The sequence below is a fragment of the Neocloeon triangulifer genome, unplaced genomic scaffold (genome assembly GCF_031216515.1).
Source record: "Neocloeon triangulifer isolate White Clay Creek 2 clone unplaced genomic scaffold, ASM3121651v1 ptg000006l, whole genome shotgun sequence".
NCBI classification, from domain to species: Eukaryota; Metazoa; Arthropoda; class Insecta; order Ephemeroptera; family Baetidae; genus Neocloeon; species Neocloeon triangulifer.
In genome coordinates, this window is record NW_026775549.1 from 3,159,906 (window position 1) to 3,180,297 (window position 20,392).

Genomic DNA, 20,392 nt, shown 5'->3' on the forward strand with positions numbered 1-20,392 from the left:
TTATATAAATATGGAGATTAATGTAGTACAAATAATAATTAGGTTAGGGTTGTAAAATAGAAAATCCAGTCAGAGATTATCACTGGAAATCTTTTTAAATTTTTTTCTTTCAATCTAACAATCTATATATTATTCAAGGAATTTTTGTGGTAGGAAGAATTTAATATTTTTTGTATTAATCCAGTCAAAGGCAATCAAATTTGAGTGAGTCTTATAAATTTTCATAACTTCAAAATTTAATGTTACTAGATTATTTTTGATTATTTTATAGTTTCATTCATTATTTGGACTTCGTAATTAGTAATTTGTAGTATTGGAATTTAATTGGGCTTTTAAAGAAGACTCATTACATGTCCCTGGCAGTGTTACACAAATTCTTTGGGCGCTGATTTTGAGTCCGACTGTGTAAAAGCTCATTCGACTTGCGTTGAAAGACTTTGTCTGCCAAGTTAAAAAGGAAGCGTCCGCATTGCACACGATATACATACATCGTTCTTGTACATACCCGACCAACTTGGGAACATCGCCTGAATACATTCCCTAGCAGGGAAATATAGCACAACGCTGTAGCACAGAATGACTGCGTACGCCTTAATGCCCTGATTTACATAATTATCAGGCCAAAGTGCGCTGCAAAGATAAGTCATTGTTCTAAAGATTTTTATCAGTTTTATCTCCAAAAACTTTACATCTGCTGTACACTAACAAATTAAAAATAAATATGTTGAAGTTTGCAAAAATAACAAATAAAAATGAAGAAGTGCTTCTTTCGGCTAGTTTATAAATCAAACTAGGGCTCATAATTTTTGTCATGGAAATCCATGCAATTAAAATAATTTAGTATATCCGACATATTTAATTTATTTTATAATTTTTATTGATTACTTTGCGTATTTATTCCATGATAGAATCTAAAAAAAGTTCTCATAAATTGTATTTACTATAATTGAAATCAATATTATGTGTTCCACCTTTTTCCCAGTTGTATTTAAAAAAAAATTAAAAAAAAACATGAACACAAATATTTTTACATGATTTATGTGGAGAAAATTTTGCTAGCAAAAACCCTGCGCCCTTATCGGCATAATGTTGTCTTAATATTATCAAATTTTAATTAAATCTGCCACAGTGAGCGTTTGTTGTCTCAATTTGTTGATAGCGGAACTAAAAGGCCACAATGTTCCTAACCATTTTTAATTATTTTTCAAACTCATTTTTGCACCAGTTCGTCATCCTCACCATTTTTTTTGACTTGTTTTGTTGGCCTGCTTTAATTTTTCCCACTTTGATTTCCAATTTTGACAGGTTCGTGGGGTGAGGAAAGCGACTGTTCAACTCCTCTGTATCAACTCCGCACTTGTATAAGAGGTACCCGTCGAATGCACCACCAAAAATATTGCACAATTTGTATTATAATTTTTGCATTTCGACTATCTCTTCACTTTTGTACAAAATCCCCCAGTCCTCCTGTAAATACCAGTTTGTCATGAAAATCCACGTCGTTTGTCTGACACCAAATTTGGGAGAGGAGAATGTAATTTTATTTTATTTTGGCCGATTGCTGGAAACGTTGATTATTTTTGTTTCCCTCAGGTTTTGTAAACTAATCAGGCAGCGTTTGAATTTTTAGGGCTTTTGCCAAAATAACATTTATTTTGCACTTGTTTCCAATTTGAAATTTGGGTAAGCGTGTGTACGTGCAGTGTAAATAATTTCGCTCGTTTGTGGGACGCGAGCAAACAAACCGACCCACATAAAAATTTCTCCGTTATTAAAATCCGCCCAGCACTAACAATATTTTGCGTTAATGTATCTGTGATGGAATTAGAAAAGCAAAGGTTGAATGCGCGGATTATTTTTGTCGTTCTTTCATGCATGAGGTTTTTCTAGAAATAATTATGTTTATTTAAATTAATCAGGATGCTCTTATATGGGTCGTCAACGCGATTTAATAATTTACTCATTGCGCCGCACCACACTTGTAGCATTCTAGCAACGAGAAAAAATAACACAATAATATGTCATCTTCGTGGCTCCTAAGGAAATTATTATATGTTTGAAATAACCATAAAAAAAATTTACACTGCTTGAAATTAGCAACTTTCTAGATATAATCATTTTTTAATCACAATGAAAATTAGCTTTTCACTCTTGCCATTAGTAATTCTGCGTTGACCGATTTTTCCAAAAGCCTTTTTCTGGCAGAAAGTTTTCCTTACAATATTTTTCCATTTCTAAATTTTCAATGCAGAGTTTAAACATGATTTGTATTATTTTATGATTTATGTTGATTGGTTGATGATTCGTTTTATATGAAATTGCTTCAGAAATAAAATAAATTAACTTTTGGTTTCTAACAATACATCATTAACTAATGATAACTATTTTTAATTTTTATCTCAACTTGTTCAATTAACACCGGTTATAAACAAATGTTAACTTCCCGTTCGTAAAAATTGTTAAAATTTCTAATTTAACAATTTTATATTTTGTTAAATTAACTTGATCGTTAGCTTTTGTTAACTAAAATAATTGCTTCCTAAATTTAACATTATAATAATTGTGCAGATTAATAAAATATCCTTTATGATATTGTTTCAGTAACCAAGTTGCGAGAGCACTGGGAGGAGACGAACGCTAAAGTCATGCAGCGGAAGGCGCAGCTGGACGCGTTGTTGGTGGACAGTCAGCGGTACGACTCGAAGAAACAGGAGGTCGAGTCGTGGCTGGCGCGCATGGAGAGTCGCATGGAACGCATGGGGCCTGTTGGACACACAGCCGACGTTCTTGAAGCGCAATTACGCGAGCAAAAGGTATGCAACCGGCGTCGCGTATGAATTCAAACTGTTGCATAAGTCACCATTTTGCAGGGGAAATTTTTCGGTCTGGATACTTCTTGATAATTATTCTTTCGTTAAATTGTTCGAAGAGCGAAGAGCGGAGATATGAACTAATTTTTTAGATGGAAACTTTAAATTTCGGGAATTTGTAAATATGTAAGAAACAGATGAGAAAACCTTATAAGGCTAATTTGAAAGTTTATTAAATTGTTACTTTTGATGTGCTAAACTTGACAATAGTGAAAATTATCTATTTAGGTACTGAAATATTTTGTCTGTAGATTCATTCTAACTCAAATTTAGATATAAAAAATGGCACAATTTTTTTAACATGTCAAACGAATCTATCTCGATGTGTTATTAATTTTACCGAAATTCTTAAAATTACTAATCTGACTTTTTGCTAAAATAAAAATGCATAGAAATCTTATTGATTTATTTTCAATTTATTGTATTTCAGTCATTCCACGCTGAGCTTCACCAGTACAAACACCACATAGAACTCTTCCAACAACTGACTCAACGCCTAATTGCTGTCTATCAGCAGGATGACACCACTAAAGTCAAGAAAATGACGGAGCAAGTCAACCAACGATACGCCAAATTGAACACCAGGTATAAATTAAAATTACAGATTAATTATTTTTATCAATTATTCTTCACAGGCCAAAATTATGGTATTATACTTTTAAATAACAATATATAGTATGAATATGAATTAATATTAATTTTTTTTCTAGCATTGTGAACCGAGGAAAGAGTTTGAATTCGGCAATGAACTCCCTGCAGAACTTTGACCGCTCTCTCGACAAATTCCACGCTTGGCTCTCAGAGGCGGAATCTTCCCTGGAAAGTGTAGAGTTGGAGGCAGACCGCCTTGGTGGCCGCAGAGACCCGGCCTCCGTCCGACTACCCCTTCAGCAGCTAAAGGTAAGATCAGAAACACCCTTTTTTTGTGCATGCAAAATGTGACAGAATTCTCGCTGGTATTTGAACGTGGCGCTCGAAAGCAGACCGAGTGAGTTGAGGCACCACACCAAAGATGGCACACGCGGTCGGATCGAATGTGCTGGGGGTGGCAGGGGTGACGAGGGTCTGGGAGGCGTAGTTCTCCATCCACTCGGTAGGGTGCTTATGTTGTGCAATGAATCGAATTACACGTTTAATTACATAATCCATAATAGCCCCTGCTCAAAAATAAATTTTCAATTGAATCATGATTAAGTAAACTATTTTTATTAATTTTGTATTGAAACAATTAAAAATATTAGTGGATCAAGAAGTTGAATATTATAAATTAAATTTTTGGTTATATCATAATCTCTGCAGTTTCTGTCTATAAATAGAGGCAACGCTTTAATTAAAGAGACTGATGAGTTTTAATTAGAGATATTGAACGCTTTTGATGGCGCTTGTGGGGCATTATTGAAAGACACACTGGAGAAATTTAATTAGCCCCGACGGCGTGTATCGCAGCCCGCGCTATTGTAATCCTCTTTGGACCGTATATTATATAAAATAATACTCTATCGATTGCCGGAGACGCGGCTACTCATTCTGCGGATTCTTCTGCAAAGAATTTCCAAGTTTGGGACGAGCAGAATAGAATGTGATCCAAATTCCTTAAGAACGGGATAACTTTGATATTAAGTTTCAATCACTAATGTAGTACAAATTTTTCACTAACTACTTGTGGCTTGAAATTATGATAAAAATGAATCGATCACAAATTAACCGAGTTAGCTAAAGTTGAAGCGGTGCCAACGTGCCAATTTTTCGGCGCGCTGGTGACAATTCTGACGGGCCTCTATTAATCCAATGATTGATCTGCTCGAGTTTTTCCCCACTAATGCTAGAGTGCATTTGCACGGCAGTGGGACGGAATGGCGCTCATCTGCCTGTGGAGGAATGTCGTGCCGATGACATATTGCTCCCCTCGGTCCCATCGGCGGCGCCAAGACCCTGCGGAATTACTACTTTATGTGGCCCGCCCGTTTGCGCCGCTAGAATCCGATCTCACTTTTTATCGGACGCTTTAATTAATGCAAATGACCCGGTGACCCAGGCAGTGAGTGACGGTCGGGAGCGGAAGACGCAAGGAATTTATTTACCCCAAAGTTTAATTTGCGCCCATAGCCCTTTCGCATTATACACGTATATGTAAGTTGGCGAGCGTATTCAAGCGCTGCGGCTATTAATTATTGCTCGCAGTTTACGCTCAATGGACGTTGCCGACGGCCGTCATAGTGAGAGGGTCTTTGCAGAAAGGGAAGACGCTGCGCTTAATGAAGATACAGCTCGGGGTACTACCGAATTGCTCAGAAGTTAGACGGTTTGCTTTGGCATCAAGATAGAGGGTGGCGAAGGATGTGCCGCTCAAATGGAAGGCAAATACAACAGCGTCATCAGCCAGGGGCTCATTTTTTAATTATAGAAACTCAACTTTGCTGTCGGAATTTTTTTATGAAAGATTCTTCCACTTTTTTTTCAAAACAATTTCATTTGTTTGTAGTGCTCAATTGATGATTTAATTATAAATTGTTTTAATTTCTTTTTAAGTTTATGATTTTCAATTATTCATGCTAACGATATCCACTATGAAAAAAAGTTACTTAAAAGATCCGTAAGATTATTGTAGATTTTGCAGTGGAGATAATAAGTACTTCATTTTGCCTTGACATGATTTGATGATTTTTTTTAATCAATATTTGTTATTGCATCAATTTCGAGAAAACCTTTTCTGAAAATTCCCTTAATGAAAAATGATGCTAACTTTCAAAAACTTAATTTTCACTATGAATTCATTACACGAAACCTCTTCACTAAAAAAAAAAAAAACTACCAAATTAACAACTTTCTCTTTTCAATTTACAAACCAATTCTAATCTAAACAAACATTGTCATCATCAATTCCGGTCATTTTTTGCAAAAGCCCCTTGTTAATTTTTACAATTATTGCAATTTCTCCTCCTTTTGTAATCTAATTTCAAAACAGAACAAAGCCCCATTAGAGTGTGTTGGCGAAATTGGAATCGTCACGCTATAAAAAGATTCTCCGCCGTTGTTGGAGGGAATCAAGTGGAAAAGCACAGCTGCGATTTTCCACCAGCAACCCTTCTTTCTTTTATTCTTCCGCCTAATTTTAATTCAGGCGGCATCCCGTCTCAGGCCCATTCAATACACTTAGGTTGTTGCACACGCCCGTCCAACCAACCGTCCGCTCACCTTCTCATGTTTGAGCAAACGGCCGAGGGCCCACTTTGCTTGATGTTATTGATCCCGAGCGCGCCTTTACAGCCCATATATATCGCCCGCCGGAGAGACAAACTTAAGTCCGCTTCCTTAAGTGACACAATGCATCAACTTTCTCTCATATTTGCGCGCCTCGCTATATTTGTTTGACACATGGGACCGGCACGCGCCGCCCACAGGACAGGACGAGATGAATTTTTCAAAATCCGACCCACTTCGTCCGAATGAGATTTTGCCAACATCACCTTTTTTTTACTTTTTTTTGTTGAAAGAATTGCACTTTCTTGATGTGATTCCGAATGTGTGCAATAAAGTAAAATAAAGAGGAATCAGTGTTGCGTGATAATTTGTTAGGATTGGGCTGCAGTGGAAAAGAAGTCGAACGTCGGCTTCTTCCTCTAAAGGCAAGGTTTATTTTTAAGTGATTCATGGCGGTGAGGGTGGATTTGCTTGCGGTTCACTTTTCTGGCAGCACGCCGCTCTGCAAAATAATCCCGGCTGCAAATAAATATTTATCAAATCTCCAACGGCGGAAGAAAAAAAATAGTGAAAAAAATCGCTCAGGTGCAGGCATTTCAAATTTTAAGTGCCTTTGCTCTGCGAGACGTGGTGCACATGAATATTGAACGTATTCACGCGTTGTCAGTAAAAAATAAATTGAAAAAGTCATACATTTTCATTGTCCCTCTTGAATAATTTTATTTTTATGGTAGAGTGTTTTTATTTAGTACTCAAATGTTGATGAAAATTGACTGTTTCAGTGAAATTGTTTATGCCACTGGATTCTGAATGAAGTGACATAAAAAAATGGAAGGGTTTGGTCTCTTTTCTGTCAAATTAATATTAATATATTTTTTCTCTCGATACTTTTTAACATTTTTTAGCATCTTGAGGTATAAAATAAGAACATATATAAATCATACTAAATTATTTCAAACAAAAAGCATTTACATAATTTCCAATCCTTGCCAAAGAAGATTTGGTTTAATAAAACCAGAAGCTTCATTCCACTTTAGCAATTACTTTGAGGATGCTAAATCAATAAAACTTATTTTAAGAGCGGGTGCGATTCGAAAGGAGCTCAAAATCATTCCATTAAATGAATCTCTTTGCTATCGCGCAAGGGCAAATCATAATTATCGCAGAAAGGGTAAGTTGGCAAAAGTTGAACTTTAATTGCCCCTTAAATAGAAGGCCTTAGACGATTCGAGGGTGCTCGTCGGCGAGAGCAATAAAATTTGGTAATTGCCGCGCACAACACACCAACCAACTCCAATAAAACTTACTTTTCAACCGTTTAATAACGCAGCAGTCACATCGGTCCTGCTTTGTTATTACAGACCGCCGAATTCGCCTCCGCTCTCTCATTATTAAGACGGCTCATGATTGGCTGGTCTGATCGGCCGGTGAAAGCGTGCCACGTCCCCAAAATATTTCGGCAAAATTTCAGAACAACAGAAGGAAAATAATAAATTTAACAACATCTCTTTGATTAAAATTTTTGTCTTTAATAAAATCAGCTTCTAAAAACAAAGTCTTGTTCATGAATGTGGCTCTCGCTTAAGTTTCCTTGTTGGCTTCAAAGAAAAGTCAGCAGACACGCGCGGACAAAAAGGGGGAAAGAGAAACATACAAAGAGCTAGCCGTGAAGGATCCAGGCGAGAAAGAAATGCAAAATTAAAAATTGCCAGCGCGATATTCATAAAGTAAATACGATACTGCGCAAAACTCTGGCCTGTATTTACCAGGAGAAAATCTCGCCGCGCCCGAGCAGTAAAAGAAAAGATTTCCATAAAGCAGTGTACAAAAACTTTTTTACAGCACGCTCGCAAAAATAGAGGAGACGTCCTGCAAGAAAGGCGCTCGATAGGCGCGCGTGAATATTTAAAAAGCGAAGGCGTGCAGCGCAGACTTGGCGGGCGTAGTCGTGATGTTTGCATTTGGTAATGAAAACAAGAGCACCCTGCATTTTAATTTTCCACTTTCCTGAATTCCGAACGAAGTGTAAGGTAGACCGGCGCAAATTAAAAATCGCGACACGCTCGCCGCTGTTCCGTCTTGCATGTAATTGCGTGAGATTTTTTTCCATTCCCTCTTGCGGCAAACGAGACGGGCGAGATTGGCCGCAATTTGCAGTGCGAGTCGATAATTGTTGTCCCAGCTTGTCTTCCTTTAATTTCTTATCCGAAACAATTTTCTCCACGGCCGAAAAGAGAAAAAGCAGCCGTTCCCGCTCGCACGTGAAGATAAAAAAAAAAGGAAAAATCGGCTGAAAGGACACGCAGGGCGACAGTTTCGGATGAAAAATCTTTCATGCTTCCGGAGAGAGAAAGACTTAAATCCGAAAGAGACGGACGCATTTTCGCCTCGCTTCTGGTCGAGAAACGTTAAAAAGAACGCATTAGGCTTTTCCAACCTTGGACATGACGTGTCTCACAGAAAGCGTTTGAATCAATTAAGAAGGTATTCACACGAAAAGTAAAATTATGCCCATTGTACAAACGAAACAATTTATTTCAGAAACTGAAAAAAATTTACTGAAATATTTCCCAAATTTTTAAATCAAGATACTTATTGAATTTATTTTTCCTACTTGATTGGGTTCATGTGGACTTGGTTTGGGGAAATTTTCATCAATTTTATCTGGGCAAATTATTTTAGAAAATTCCCATAAGAAAATCAATGCTCATTAGTTTAATTAAAAAAATATCAGTCCTCTCAATAAATTTTTTTCTGATATTGAATGTATATACAAATTATTTTTATTATTGTTGTTTTTTTTATTCAAATTGTTGCAAATTAATACTGGGGCTTGCCTTCCACAAGCTCAGAAAAGGGCGCAGGGCCTGACCAGAAAAAAATAAAACTATGTTCAAATTCAATTGTGTAAAATAATTCATTTAAAAAAAGCAATTGCTTGAAAAAACGGCACCACCACTTTAATTTATTTTCTAAAACTGCCGAGATCATAAAGACTTCATCCGCCGCAGTGAGCATTGGTTTTTGTGATCATCAAAATTTATCGGGACGTTTTTTTAGCAGAACAAACCCGGCGGGAAATCAAAACGTTAAAGAGACTCGCATCATGATCAGCAAGTAAACTGTTTAATCAGCTCTGTTTTGTTAGCACCGTGTATTTCAAAGTTCGAAAATTAAAAACAGCCGCTGCTGTACCGAGCCGATAACCCATATAAAGTCATAAAACGCTGATTGCGGCCGAATTTGCATATCACATCGAGGACGGACGGGAAATTCAATGCGACACACGCCATTGGCCGGTTGTTGTTTGTCGTGATTGATGGCCGGGGCTGAATTGCGACGGCCCGAGTTTATTTGCAAACCTCTTTTTTATGCTTAAAAAAGCTCAACACAAAGTACAGCCGAAGCGGGAGGTCGTAAAAAGTTTTTGGTCAGGCTAATTTTTTGGTTCACAGGTCGTGCGGGGACTGGTGCGGCCTCGGCTGAAATCTTAATGATCTGCACTGCAAACATGGCTAGCCTTGCGCTCTCGAGATAAATCGGCCTCGGCTGCACCACTTTTAAATATTTTACGGCTCCCTAATTAGGAGCCACTCGAAAATGGAAGCCGCTAAATCTTTTCCTCGCCACGCACACAGTTCTCGCAGTTTCTCGCCTGTGTTTGTGTCCAAAAAAGCAACTAAAATTTAGAAAAAAAATTGATTGATTTCTGTTAAATCTAAAAAGGGCCCAAATTTTAATGCATCTTTACGCCTCATAAATGACACAGAGGTTATTGCTGATGGTTATTATATAGAAGTATTAATTGTCTCCATTTATTCCATTTCAACGACAATAATATTTTGTATTAAAACCGAATCTGCCGCCGGGAACCGTTGCCGCTAATTCCATGCGCCTGTAAAGGATTTGCGCTGCATCAAATTCATGCGTACGCTGTGTTTTGCCCACGTACAGAGAGCGATGCGTGATCATTATCGGAAATCAATACGGCTGCTCTCATTCATTGTTGATACTCAAGAGAGCCCTCGCAGCTTTTTCGCATAAATAATAACGCTGGCAACATTCGCGCGTTTTGACAAAGCAGAGATGGGCGGTGGAAACATATTGGACGCTTCAAAGTGCTCTGCTAGGCGTATAAAAGAGCGAAATATGCATCTTGAAACAAAAGAGGAGTGTTTTGCTTCTAACGTCTCTAAAGGGGCGAGATGAGCAGAAATTTCCGGCTATTTCCATCTGAAGATGCAGAGGATGATGCTGTTTATTGTTCATAAAAAAGACATTGATTAATCTTCAAGGCGCTCCACTTTAAGAATATGAAACATAATTAATAATCGATTCAATGGCTTCAATGCTATGTTTGAATTAAAAACAAAGTGAATTTCCAATATGAAAAATTTAATTTAAGGAAAAAAAAGAAAACTCTGAAACTTCTGTTTTTTTTCTCCAGAAAAAATGATCAAAATTTGCTAAAATCACTATATTTGATTTGAAATTTTATAGTGATTTTTATTTTAACGTTGAATTTTGCATAATGAAGGTCTTTAAATTAAACAAAATTTTAAATATATTCATATTTTTCATATTTTTTTTTTAATTTTTCAAATCATTTCTGTAACTATGCTTTAAAGATGATCTTAAATATTTTTTATTAAATTAAAATGATTAATTATTAAGGTACTCCACTGTAAGAAGCTTAAACGTGATTTAAAATCTATGTATCAATATACAATCTATTTTTTAATTCAAAACAGTAAGTTTCCGTTTAAAAAACTCGGCAACTTATTTTTTTTTTTCAAAACAAATACATATACTAAACAATTTTTCATACTTTGTCTATTTAATTTTGCTCAGTAAAATAATCATTTTTTTTTCTTTTTTATGAAAGTATAAAAAAACCTCGGACTGAATAGAATGAATTTCAGAGTGCAGAGCAGTGGTTTTCTTCCTTTCACATACGCATGGGGACGCAAGCAAGATTTATGGCGGACGCATTTCAGCAGAAGGACGCTGCATTAATACACGAATTTGCCATTTGAGTCGTGATACGCTTGGATAGGGGTCGGTCGGCCCAGCGCCCACCTTTTCGAATGATTTTATTCCTTCCTGCGACGGTCTTTGTCGTCCGTAAAATTTAACGCGATGCGGACTTTTGTACGCCTCTTATTGGCACGTTGCAGTTCGCAGATTTCGCGCCATTATCTCTTTTTAAGCGTCACTGCCGCTCTCTCTGTTGTGCCGAGTATAATTATCCGTGAGCACGCAATAATAGCAACACACACAACAGCGTTATGTGCCTCGCCAGCATCGCATAACGATACACACGCTGCAGTTCCATTTCGGAAAGAAGCGCCGACGTGCTGAAACAAAAGCCTGAAACAATGGGTTGTACGAATGAAATTTATGATTACGCACGCGACAACCTGTTCTTTTGTGCCGCGAAAGATTTCTTTCAGCTGCTGAAAAATTGTTGCCCGGCATCAATTAATTTTGCCCTTTTTGTGCCGTCGGCGCAGGAACGCAGCCTAATGATGCAATTTGCTTTAATTGCTTAGCCCTCGTGACAAATTATTCCGCTCGTTTTGGAAAAAAGGGATCGTGTTTGTTGAAAAACCGGCCTAAAAATTAATTCCGTCTTGTGAACACTTATAGGCTTTAATTTTAAATTTATCACATTCGGAATACAAGAAATTAAAACCTTTTCCTTGAATGGAAATTGAAAATGTATTAATAACTTTAATGGAGCTTAAATATATAAAAAAAATATACACAAAAAATCGTTCAAAAAATAAAAGGAACCAATTTATTGCCTGGAGATTAATTCTCAGTCAGAAATTGTGGGGGAATTGAACTTTTTACTATATTTTTTCCCGTTTCACAATTGAATTTCCACACAATGGAATCCGCAGATTGCAGAATTGGCTGTGTGCATTATCGGACGCAGAGTAGAAAGATTCCACTCTTGAGCCAGACGGCGAATTCGCAGTGTAGAAAGTCAATCTCGTTGGCAATAGGAGCAACTTTGATTGCTGTTCGGCGAGCGAGCATGTGAGCTGGCAATCGCAGATTGAAACATTTTCGCTTAAGCCTCTTTCCAACGAGGAAGCAAAACATGTACAAGAGGATCGGAAGAGCGGCTCTTATTAAATGATTTACCCTGGCAGCTATAGCGGGGAAATAACTTTGGCCTGGTGGAATGACAGGCCTTTTTGCTACTTCGCCATGTGACACCATAATACATATTAGAAGAGCAAAGAAGAAATTCCGGGCAATCTTTCGCCAAGCGAGCGGGAAACGCGCCCTTTGTTGTACTTGTATTTATGTTTCGTCGCAAGTCGCTACGAATTCCTTTTCCTTTTCTTGCACCGGTTAAATCGAGCGAAAATAAAATTAAACGATACAGATGAAGTTTAGCAACTCGCGTTATTAAATTGAGTTGCAGAGTCGCGTTCGTCGCCAAGTAATGGACCATATGTAACGCCCCGAGGTGCTCGCTTTTGTAGGACGGGACGACCGGAATCGCCAAATGAGCCGGAGCCGATTCGTCATTCTGCCCGCCGGGGATTTTTCAGTGTCGACTATATTTCTTTCCGCTATGATTAATTTCGGACCTTCTTCACCAGACGCAAAATGTCAAATGGCCGGCTTAGTTAGGTTCCCTTTTCAAATTTTTAGGGGAAGTACTCGGCCTTAGGCGACGGACTGCTCTGCAATGTTCAGTACCGTGAATTGCATGCAGGCGATGAAATGAAATTTTTTGGATCAGCGAAAGCATTAGAGCAGAATTTTAAGTTTCTCTAGAATCATATTTACATTTATTTATCTATTTAGTTAAAAGTGCTTCGTATTTTTAAAATTACTTTCAGAATTTTTAGATAATTAATAAATAATTTAGAAAAATCTGCTATAACAGATACATTCGTTTTTTTTTTTTTTACTGACAATGAGAAATGTAAAAGCAGACATTGTCCTTGTTGAAAATAAAATTTTTGTTTTAAAAATAAACGAACATGTAAGCATAAAATAAAAAACAGCTTTGGTCATGGACCCAATCTCATAATTGCTTATTATCAAGAAAAGATACACAAATTTAGCTAAACGTTTTCTACTTTGAAAAAGTATCAATTACATATCAAGAGGAAAGAAGATAAATTTTTAGTGTCTGCAAAGTAGAAGAAAAAAAAATTCCAAAAAATTATGAAAAAAGCGCAATTTGATGAAATGAAATCAATATTTCTTAAAATTTTACCATTAATTTAACCATGGCTCAACACAGTTCAAATTAAATGAAACAAAAATTATGAGAAAAAATTGCTATAAATTCAATATACTAGGCCTGGCATTAAATTTCTGTTTTTACACTCTTGCTGTGGGGTGTTTTAGTTTTTTTTCTTTCAACAGCGCTTTTCTAAAGTCAATGTCACGAGTATTGGGCAGCAAACGAAAGCCACCCCAGGGAAAAGGGATGCGGTGCGTGAATGCATCGCTGGCGGCTTTTTTTCTCCTGGGGCTGTGGCCACTCCAGATAAGCGCCGAAAAACGCTCTCGGGATTGCAGCTGGAAAGTCGCTCGGTCTCATTCAAAATGCATTTATTGCGGTGTAAAAGCGGCGGCTCTTTGAGTGGCTGTATTAGCGGGCGTAAAAACAGGCGCCGTTGAAGCGGCAGACGGATGCTTTAATTGATGGAAACGGCGCGGCCGTCGGCTGAACGATAAGCACTCTAATTTATGCACGCGCGCTTTAAAACTCACCTTCAGCGGCTGCTTATTTACACGGGTGGTTATTTTTGCGCGCGCGAATGAAAGGGATTTTGATAACGAGCGCATAAGCCCAGTCGGGGCGTTTTACGACGCGGAAAGAGATTGATGTCTTGCGGGCTTTTCATTTCAAAAATTCACGCGGCGACTCTTTACGATTCGAACACGCACTCTGAGCGGAGACGAAGCCTGTGTTTATTACGCTGCGAGACGAGCCTTAAGGTAATAATCTAAATTAAATATTAATATTCATCACGCGCCGGTGTGCCAGCCCGCGCGCGTTATGGTTTCACTTTAAAATTCATAACATTAACGCGCGCGCGAGCACCGCATGCAGCTAAATGCGTAACGCACTGGTTTTGATGGCGAATGCGGGAGGAACCGAAAGTTCATTAAAACAAGCAGCACTTTGTAAATTATAATTTTGCGCCCGCTAATAAATACCTCTGAATTAATTACGCTCCCGTGGATCTAAAGCCAAGGTTTTTTTAAAAAAAAAAAAAAAAGTCGAATGAAAAGAGGGCTGAGAGGCAGTTTAAGAACGGCAAATAAAATATTTATCCGGCATTTTGCTATTTTTTAAAATTTATTTACAGAAAATACATCCTGCTCTTCTTGTTTTTTTTTTCTAAAATAATAATAATAATAATAATCAAGTAATTATTCCTCAAAGAATTTTATTTTACTCTACATTCAAATGGAAATGGTATACTTAATTTTGTACCTCGACTCATCTTTTGTTGTGGGAAACAATTTAAATGATTTATAAAAATTTCTAAACCACACGGCTCAACTCCTTTTTGAATTCAGAGCGAGCCAATTGAAGCCTTGGTTGAATAAAGTGGTGCGTGCATGCGTGCGGGAGGCAGCAGCGCTGCACAAGATTTTTATCTCGGAGCTTCTCATGTTCTCATATTCAGCCTGGTCACGATCCAGAAGGCTCTTTGCCTTCTTCTTCTTCTTGTTCGACCACTGCGGGTGGTATTCCAAATGTGAATGACTGCTACATGCATGGTTTGTGCACTTGAAAAGTGCTGAGGCCCGCAGTTGCCTCGCTCCGACTTATACAAACTTATTTCTGCTCTTATTGCTCTTGACTTGAGCCGAGAGAAATTCTTTTACACAACCGTGCAGTCCAAGATAATCGATTCCCCCTTCTGAACAAAATTATTTCAAATCAAAAATAATTAACTTCCGCTTCAAAAGTTATCCTTCAAGGCGGATTTCACGTCAAATTGAAAACGGCATTAACCTTTCTGGAAAATTAATTAAAAAAACATGACTCGAAAATGAATTATTTCTTGTGACATGGATATAATGCTTAAGCAGGAGTGTGCAGGAGGAAGAAAAAATTAAACAAAAATACAAGATGAAAACTTTTAGCCGCATATAAAAATGCAAATCCATTATTTTGACGCGTTTTGCTTAATAGTTTCTTTATTATTAAATTATTTGTGATGTGTCAACTAAATTCATATCTTATTATTGTTATTTATTTGTCCACATTGTTACTAAATTCAATTGTTGAAAACTATTTATTTAAAAAAATGAATTGTTTAACTAAATACCACCACCACGAGTATTTTACTAAAACTTCCAAGATCAAAAAGACCCCATCCTCCGGAGTGAGCCTAGGTTGACTTAGATTTTTCTAGTCATCACATATCACAATTTTTGCCAGAGGATGGGAAACTGGGCAAGTAATCTTTTGACTGCTTGTGACGTTAATATTTTTCTATAATTCCTCCTGAATTAATATAATGTGGCACTTTGTAACACTTTGTTAACACCAGCAGACCACTAGTCGCCTTTTGGTATGGCACTTTAATTTTTCATCAGCCTCTATGGTATTATTTTGTCTTAACTTCCATTTTTTCATTCTACAAACTTTCTATCTGCGGTCGGTGACATCTCATTCAAGCGTCACAAACTGCAGCTTTGCAAATTCCTTCACTCCATGGCGCTTAGCCATTTCAGAGCAACTTCTCTGGTCATTTGACCGAGCGAGAGACCCACTCGGCCCAAGTGCCTGAGGGGGTTAGCCACGGAACAGCCGCAACGTCCTTTTCGCAGGAGCCATTCGCCGGGGAAACAATTTGCAACGTCTTACTGTGTCAGTCAGCCAGTTTTATTTTCAATTCTTCCAAGCTGGTTCCAATTTCAAAATGAAAAACTTATAATTTGTGTTTGCTAAATCTTAGCTTTTTTTGACGAATTCAATGAGATTTGCTGGTATTTATTTATTTTGTTTGTATTTATTTGCTAAAGAAAAATAATCATGCATTTTTTTATGAGCTGTAAAATTAATTTATTAAAAATTTATTGTATTTTTTTTAGCAAGTTTAATTGTTTTTTTTTATCATTTGTAAATTTGTCAACCTCATCCGGGGGTGACTCAATTTGCTGGGACAAATAAATGATAATTGGCATCAGCCCAGCGTGTTTCTGTACCGAAGCCATAAAATAATCATAACAATGGCAATAAGGCTGAAAGGTGGCGTGTCTCTTTGGCCGGGCACATATATTGCCACCACACGACTGTGTCAATATAGCTTTTACACCGGCACATCTTCTTCTCCTCCTCCTCGCTTTTATGTGACAGTGTAACCAAGCTCGCCCGATACTCGCGCCCAACCCTTTGAATCTCGCACGTCCGTGGCGAACCGGTTGCGAAGACGCGGCGAACCTTTTTGCGGGCAGTTTCTCCCTCGTTCGGCTCGGCTATTTTTGTTCCCAGTCAATATTTCCTCGCGCGGTACAACAAAAGCAATATGAAAGGTGGTCCTTAAAAATTGACCGACACTGCACTTCCATTCTCTAATAAAAACTGCGACGGCGCCAAGAGATGCGCGCCGGAGATACTTATTTTTGCTCATCTTTCTTGATGTTGCCAAAGGTTTTCATCATGCAAGACGACGACGACGACTCACTCCTCTAATGATAGCGTCGGTGAAAAATGTGGAAAAATTGCGCGGCTCTGAGAACAGACATAAAAAGAACCCTGCGTGGGCGTCGCTCTTTAGATTTTCCCTAAAAATTTCAATAATCCTCCCTCAGTTGTGGGTAGGAGAAAAAATCTGAATAGAGACGGATTAAAAATAATTATGATATCCTTTTTATATTTCTTTCATAAAAATTTTTTTTTATTTGATTAATTCATTGTATTTTTCTTTATTATCATTGAAAATATTTGGTGGGAAATCTATCTTGATGATTTTTAATTTAAACTTTCCAAAGAGGAAGGAAATTATAAAATATTCAAAATTAAGTTCGGAATTTCAATCAAAAACAAAAATAACATCAATTGTAGAAATTAATTAAGCAACTGAGCGTGTCAAGTTTCTCATGCATATTTTGTGTTAATATTTTTAGTTTATCTTCAATACGTTTGAACTCTAGCAAAAAGTTCTTGTTTGCTTGATTTAAAAATGCTCCAGTCTTTCAAGAGTTGTGAGCAACAAGAGAGTAAAAAAGTAGTGAGGCCTGGCATACTTACATATTAAGGGCGCACGCCGCCGACCGACTCAAGTGTGTGTATCACGTCGGAGGAAACATCGCGCACACAGTGACGTAATCGAGTCAAGTGCCTGCCCATCCTGAATTATGGCTAAATAAATTCTTTCGAGCACCCGTGCATGCCTGCGGCGGGGCGCGAGACCAGAATCTGCCGCGGCCGATCTTAATTTTCAAGAGCAAAATCAATACGTGTGCGCTGCACGTCCTCTCGACATACCGCGTCATATCTGCTCCTTTCGTTTTTTGTTTTTCGGTCCAACCCTTTCTTCCTTTTCCATTATTTATGCGCCCCGGCAGCAGTCACGCCGAATTTAAAAGCAGATATTTCAACACACACACATCAAAAAGCGTGGGAGGCGCTCTCTCGCTTGCTCGCGGTTTTGGGTTACATTTTCGCGCAAGACGCGCACGCACGCACTTTAATCTCTGCTCAAACATGGTAGTCGACGCGGTTGTTTTAACTGCTGCTGCTGCTGTGCACATCAAGAAATGTTTGTTTGCACATTTTGTAAAAGAGCGAGAGGAGGACGATGTCAGAATTAATCCGCGCCGCCACCGCCACCGCGAGCGAGAGTTGACCACGCTAATCCTCTGGAAACAAGATTAGGCCGTGTTTTCGGTGGTTTTCAGACAAACTCTTCCGGCGATTTGCAAGCGGACGCGCTCGCTTGGGACGTGGGACGCGACTTCCAAAAGATGAAAAATGAAAATGAAAAAACACTTTCCCAAATTGAACAATTACAATAAAAGCATTCTGTATTTTTAGTCATCAATTATTATAGTTATTATTGTTGTTTATTTGTTAATTTTGTCACAAATACATTGTCCCTATTCAATTGTAGAAACCAATTTATTTATGAAATTAATTGTTAGACGAATCGGCACCACCACTAGCAATAATTTTTCTAAAACTTAAGAGATCATCCGCTTCAATACATTTTAAAAGAAAGAAAGAGCAGGTAAAATAAATTTATTTAAACGTTAAAATTTGAATTTGACAAATTTTTTTATACATTTTTATTTAATATAAGTTTTATTTACTTTCCACTAACTTTTAAGTATATAAAAATAAATTTAATAATAAAAAAAAGGAAGTCAATAGCAAAAATTCTTGTATGAGAATGAGAATCAACAGGAACTTTTCTAACTGTAACATTATTGAAAATATGGCGAGCGTTTCAATTTCAAATTGATGTTACTTGGAAAATCATTAGACTTTAATTATTTTGCTTCTGACAATAACTAAGAATATATATTTTTTTTTAATTTTTAAATATTAACTTATTCTAAAACAAATTTATTATTATTATGAAATATTGAAAATTGAAATATTGCATAAAATGGATTAATTTAAAATATTATTTATTATAGTATATCTTAATTAAAAACTGATAAAAGCATTTTCATTATTAAAAATTAAAAAAAAATTGTTTTTTAAATAGCGGGAAGCAATGTTGTGTGTCCCACTATTTCACTTTGATTCTTGCCCACCCCTGAAAAATAGAGACCGGCTGCACGGTTTGGCTGACGACCCTTCCTTCCTTTCTTCCTTTACTTAAAATGAGCCAAGCACACACAGTACGTACAGAGCGCGAGAGCGAAATAAGCAAGTTGCACTCACTGCGCCTGCCGGTCGCGCAACCCGCGCCGCGGTGGGCTGGCTGAAGCACGCTGCCCGGCGTTGGGAGGCGAGCACGCGGCGGCCGATAACAGTTCAGTTTGCCCGTGATCCTCCTCCGTGTGCCATAAAAGCGTCGCCGCCGCTCTGCAAATTTCTGCCCCCGGCCTTGATTCCTCCAACTTTGGTGCGATCGCGAAATTTCAAACAACTGCCGTCGAGGTGGAGATGCAGTCGCAGTAAATGAACCCTAGTCTCGGGGCCAACAGCATCCACTACGCGCGTCCCAACCCGCCGATCAGCTCGACCCCGACCCCGCCGCGACCCTCGCACTACCACGAACCATGGAGCCTGACGAATGGCCGCCTCCCGAACGCGGCCGCCCCCGGACAAATCGTCCTGCCGCCGACCTCGCAGGCCCGCCAGGCCGTCAGCCCCGACTCGGGCTACCGCTCGCTGCCCTCCTCCTCCAGCGACTACCAACTCGGCTCGCCGGCCTCGGCCGCCCCCGCTGAGAGCGGCAGCAGCTCCAGCAGCACTTCCAGCACCTCCAGTTTCAAACCGATTCTGACCAAGTCCAAGACGGTCGACGAAATCTCCGCCAAGACGGTGCTGCACACGACCGAGTTCGAGGTGCACCCGCCGCCGCCCACCGGCGAGCCCAAACCGGAGGCCAAACAGCCCAAACCGCTCAACTGCAAATCGCTGCCCATATCCGTGAGCGAGTACCAGTTTGTGACCAGCTACAAACCGCAGCAGCAGCAGCCGTCCTGCCTGCCCTCGTCCAAATCGTACCAGGGCTTAGGCAAGGGCGCGCTACTGTCAGACTACCAGGCGCCTTCTGCCCTTAAGACGCCGACCACGCCGTCCTTAGCAAATCTGAATCTGTACAGAAGAACGATTCCCAATTCGACTAGCGACTACCACATTCCGTTCATCAACAACTACCGAGCCATCATCAGCGAGTACCAGGAGGCGTGCAGCAACATCGCGGCCGCCGCCAGGGCCGCCTCCAGCTCGGCCTGCATCCCCCATTCCAAGTCGTACCCCAACGGCTACCAAAGTTTGCCCTGCGCGACCTCTTCGTCTTCCAGCCAAGCGCCGAATGTCGTGTCGGCCAACGGCTACAAGTCGCTGCCGTCGCCCACCTCGGCGGCCAAATTCCAAATTCCTGCTTCAGCAGTTTCTTCTTCTTCTTCGACCCCCCCTGTCGGCCGCCACTCGCTGCCGCACTCGTCCAGTCTGCCCCTGTTGATGCACCCGCCTCGTCCCACCTCCAGTGCCACCTTTCACGGCTCGCCCCTCAATGCCGCCTCCGGCAATCCGCCCCCGCCGCCAGCCCCTGACGCACAACAGCCTAAGAGGCCGACCCGGCCCTCTAGCATTTACCTCAAGAGCGGCGCTTTCCATTTGCCTTCCACTGCTGTGCCGC

The 20,392-nt window shown here is 39.2% G+C and overlaps 1 protein-coding gene across 9 annotated transcripts in view; it reads left to right on the top strand.

Annotated features, from left to right (window-relative positions):
• The window catches only part of LOC132194441 (dystrophin, isoforms A/C/F/G/H), a 139,214-nt gene that overhangs the window by 55,667 nt on the left and 63,155 nt on the right, over nt 1-20,392 (top strand). For 8 of the 9 annotated variants that reach the window (XM_059615710.1, XM_059615708.1, XM_059615706.1 and 5 more), the window contains 4 exons: nt 1,306-1,368; nt 2,602-2,813; nt 3,301-3,455; nt 3,581-3,770. In XM_059615710.1, coding sequence (XP_059471693.1) covers nt 1,306-1,368; nt 2,602-2,813; nt 3,301-3,455; nt 3,581-3,770 — 620 coding nt within the window. The remainder of the gene's footprint in view (nt 1-1,305; nt 1,369-2,601; nt 2,814-3,300; nt 3,456-3,580; nt 3,771-20,392) is intronic. The other variant, XM_059615709.1, reaches the window with a different exon arrangement.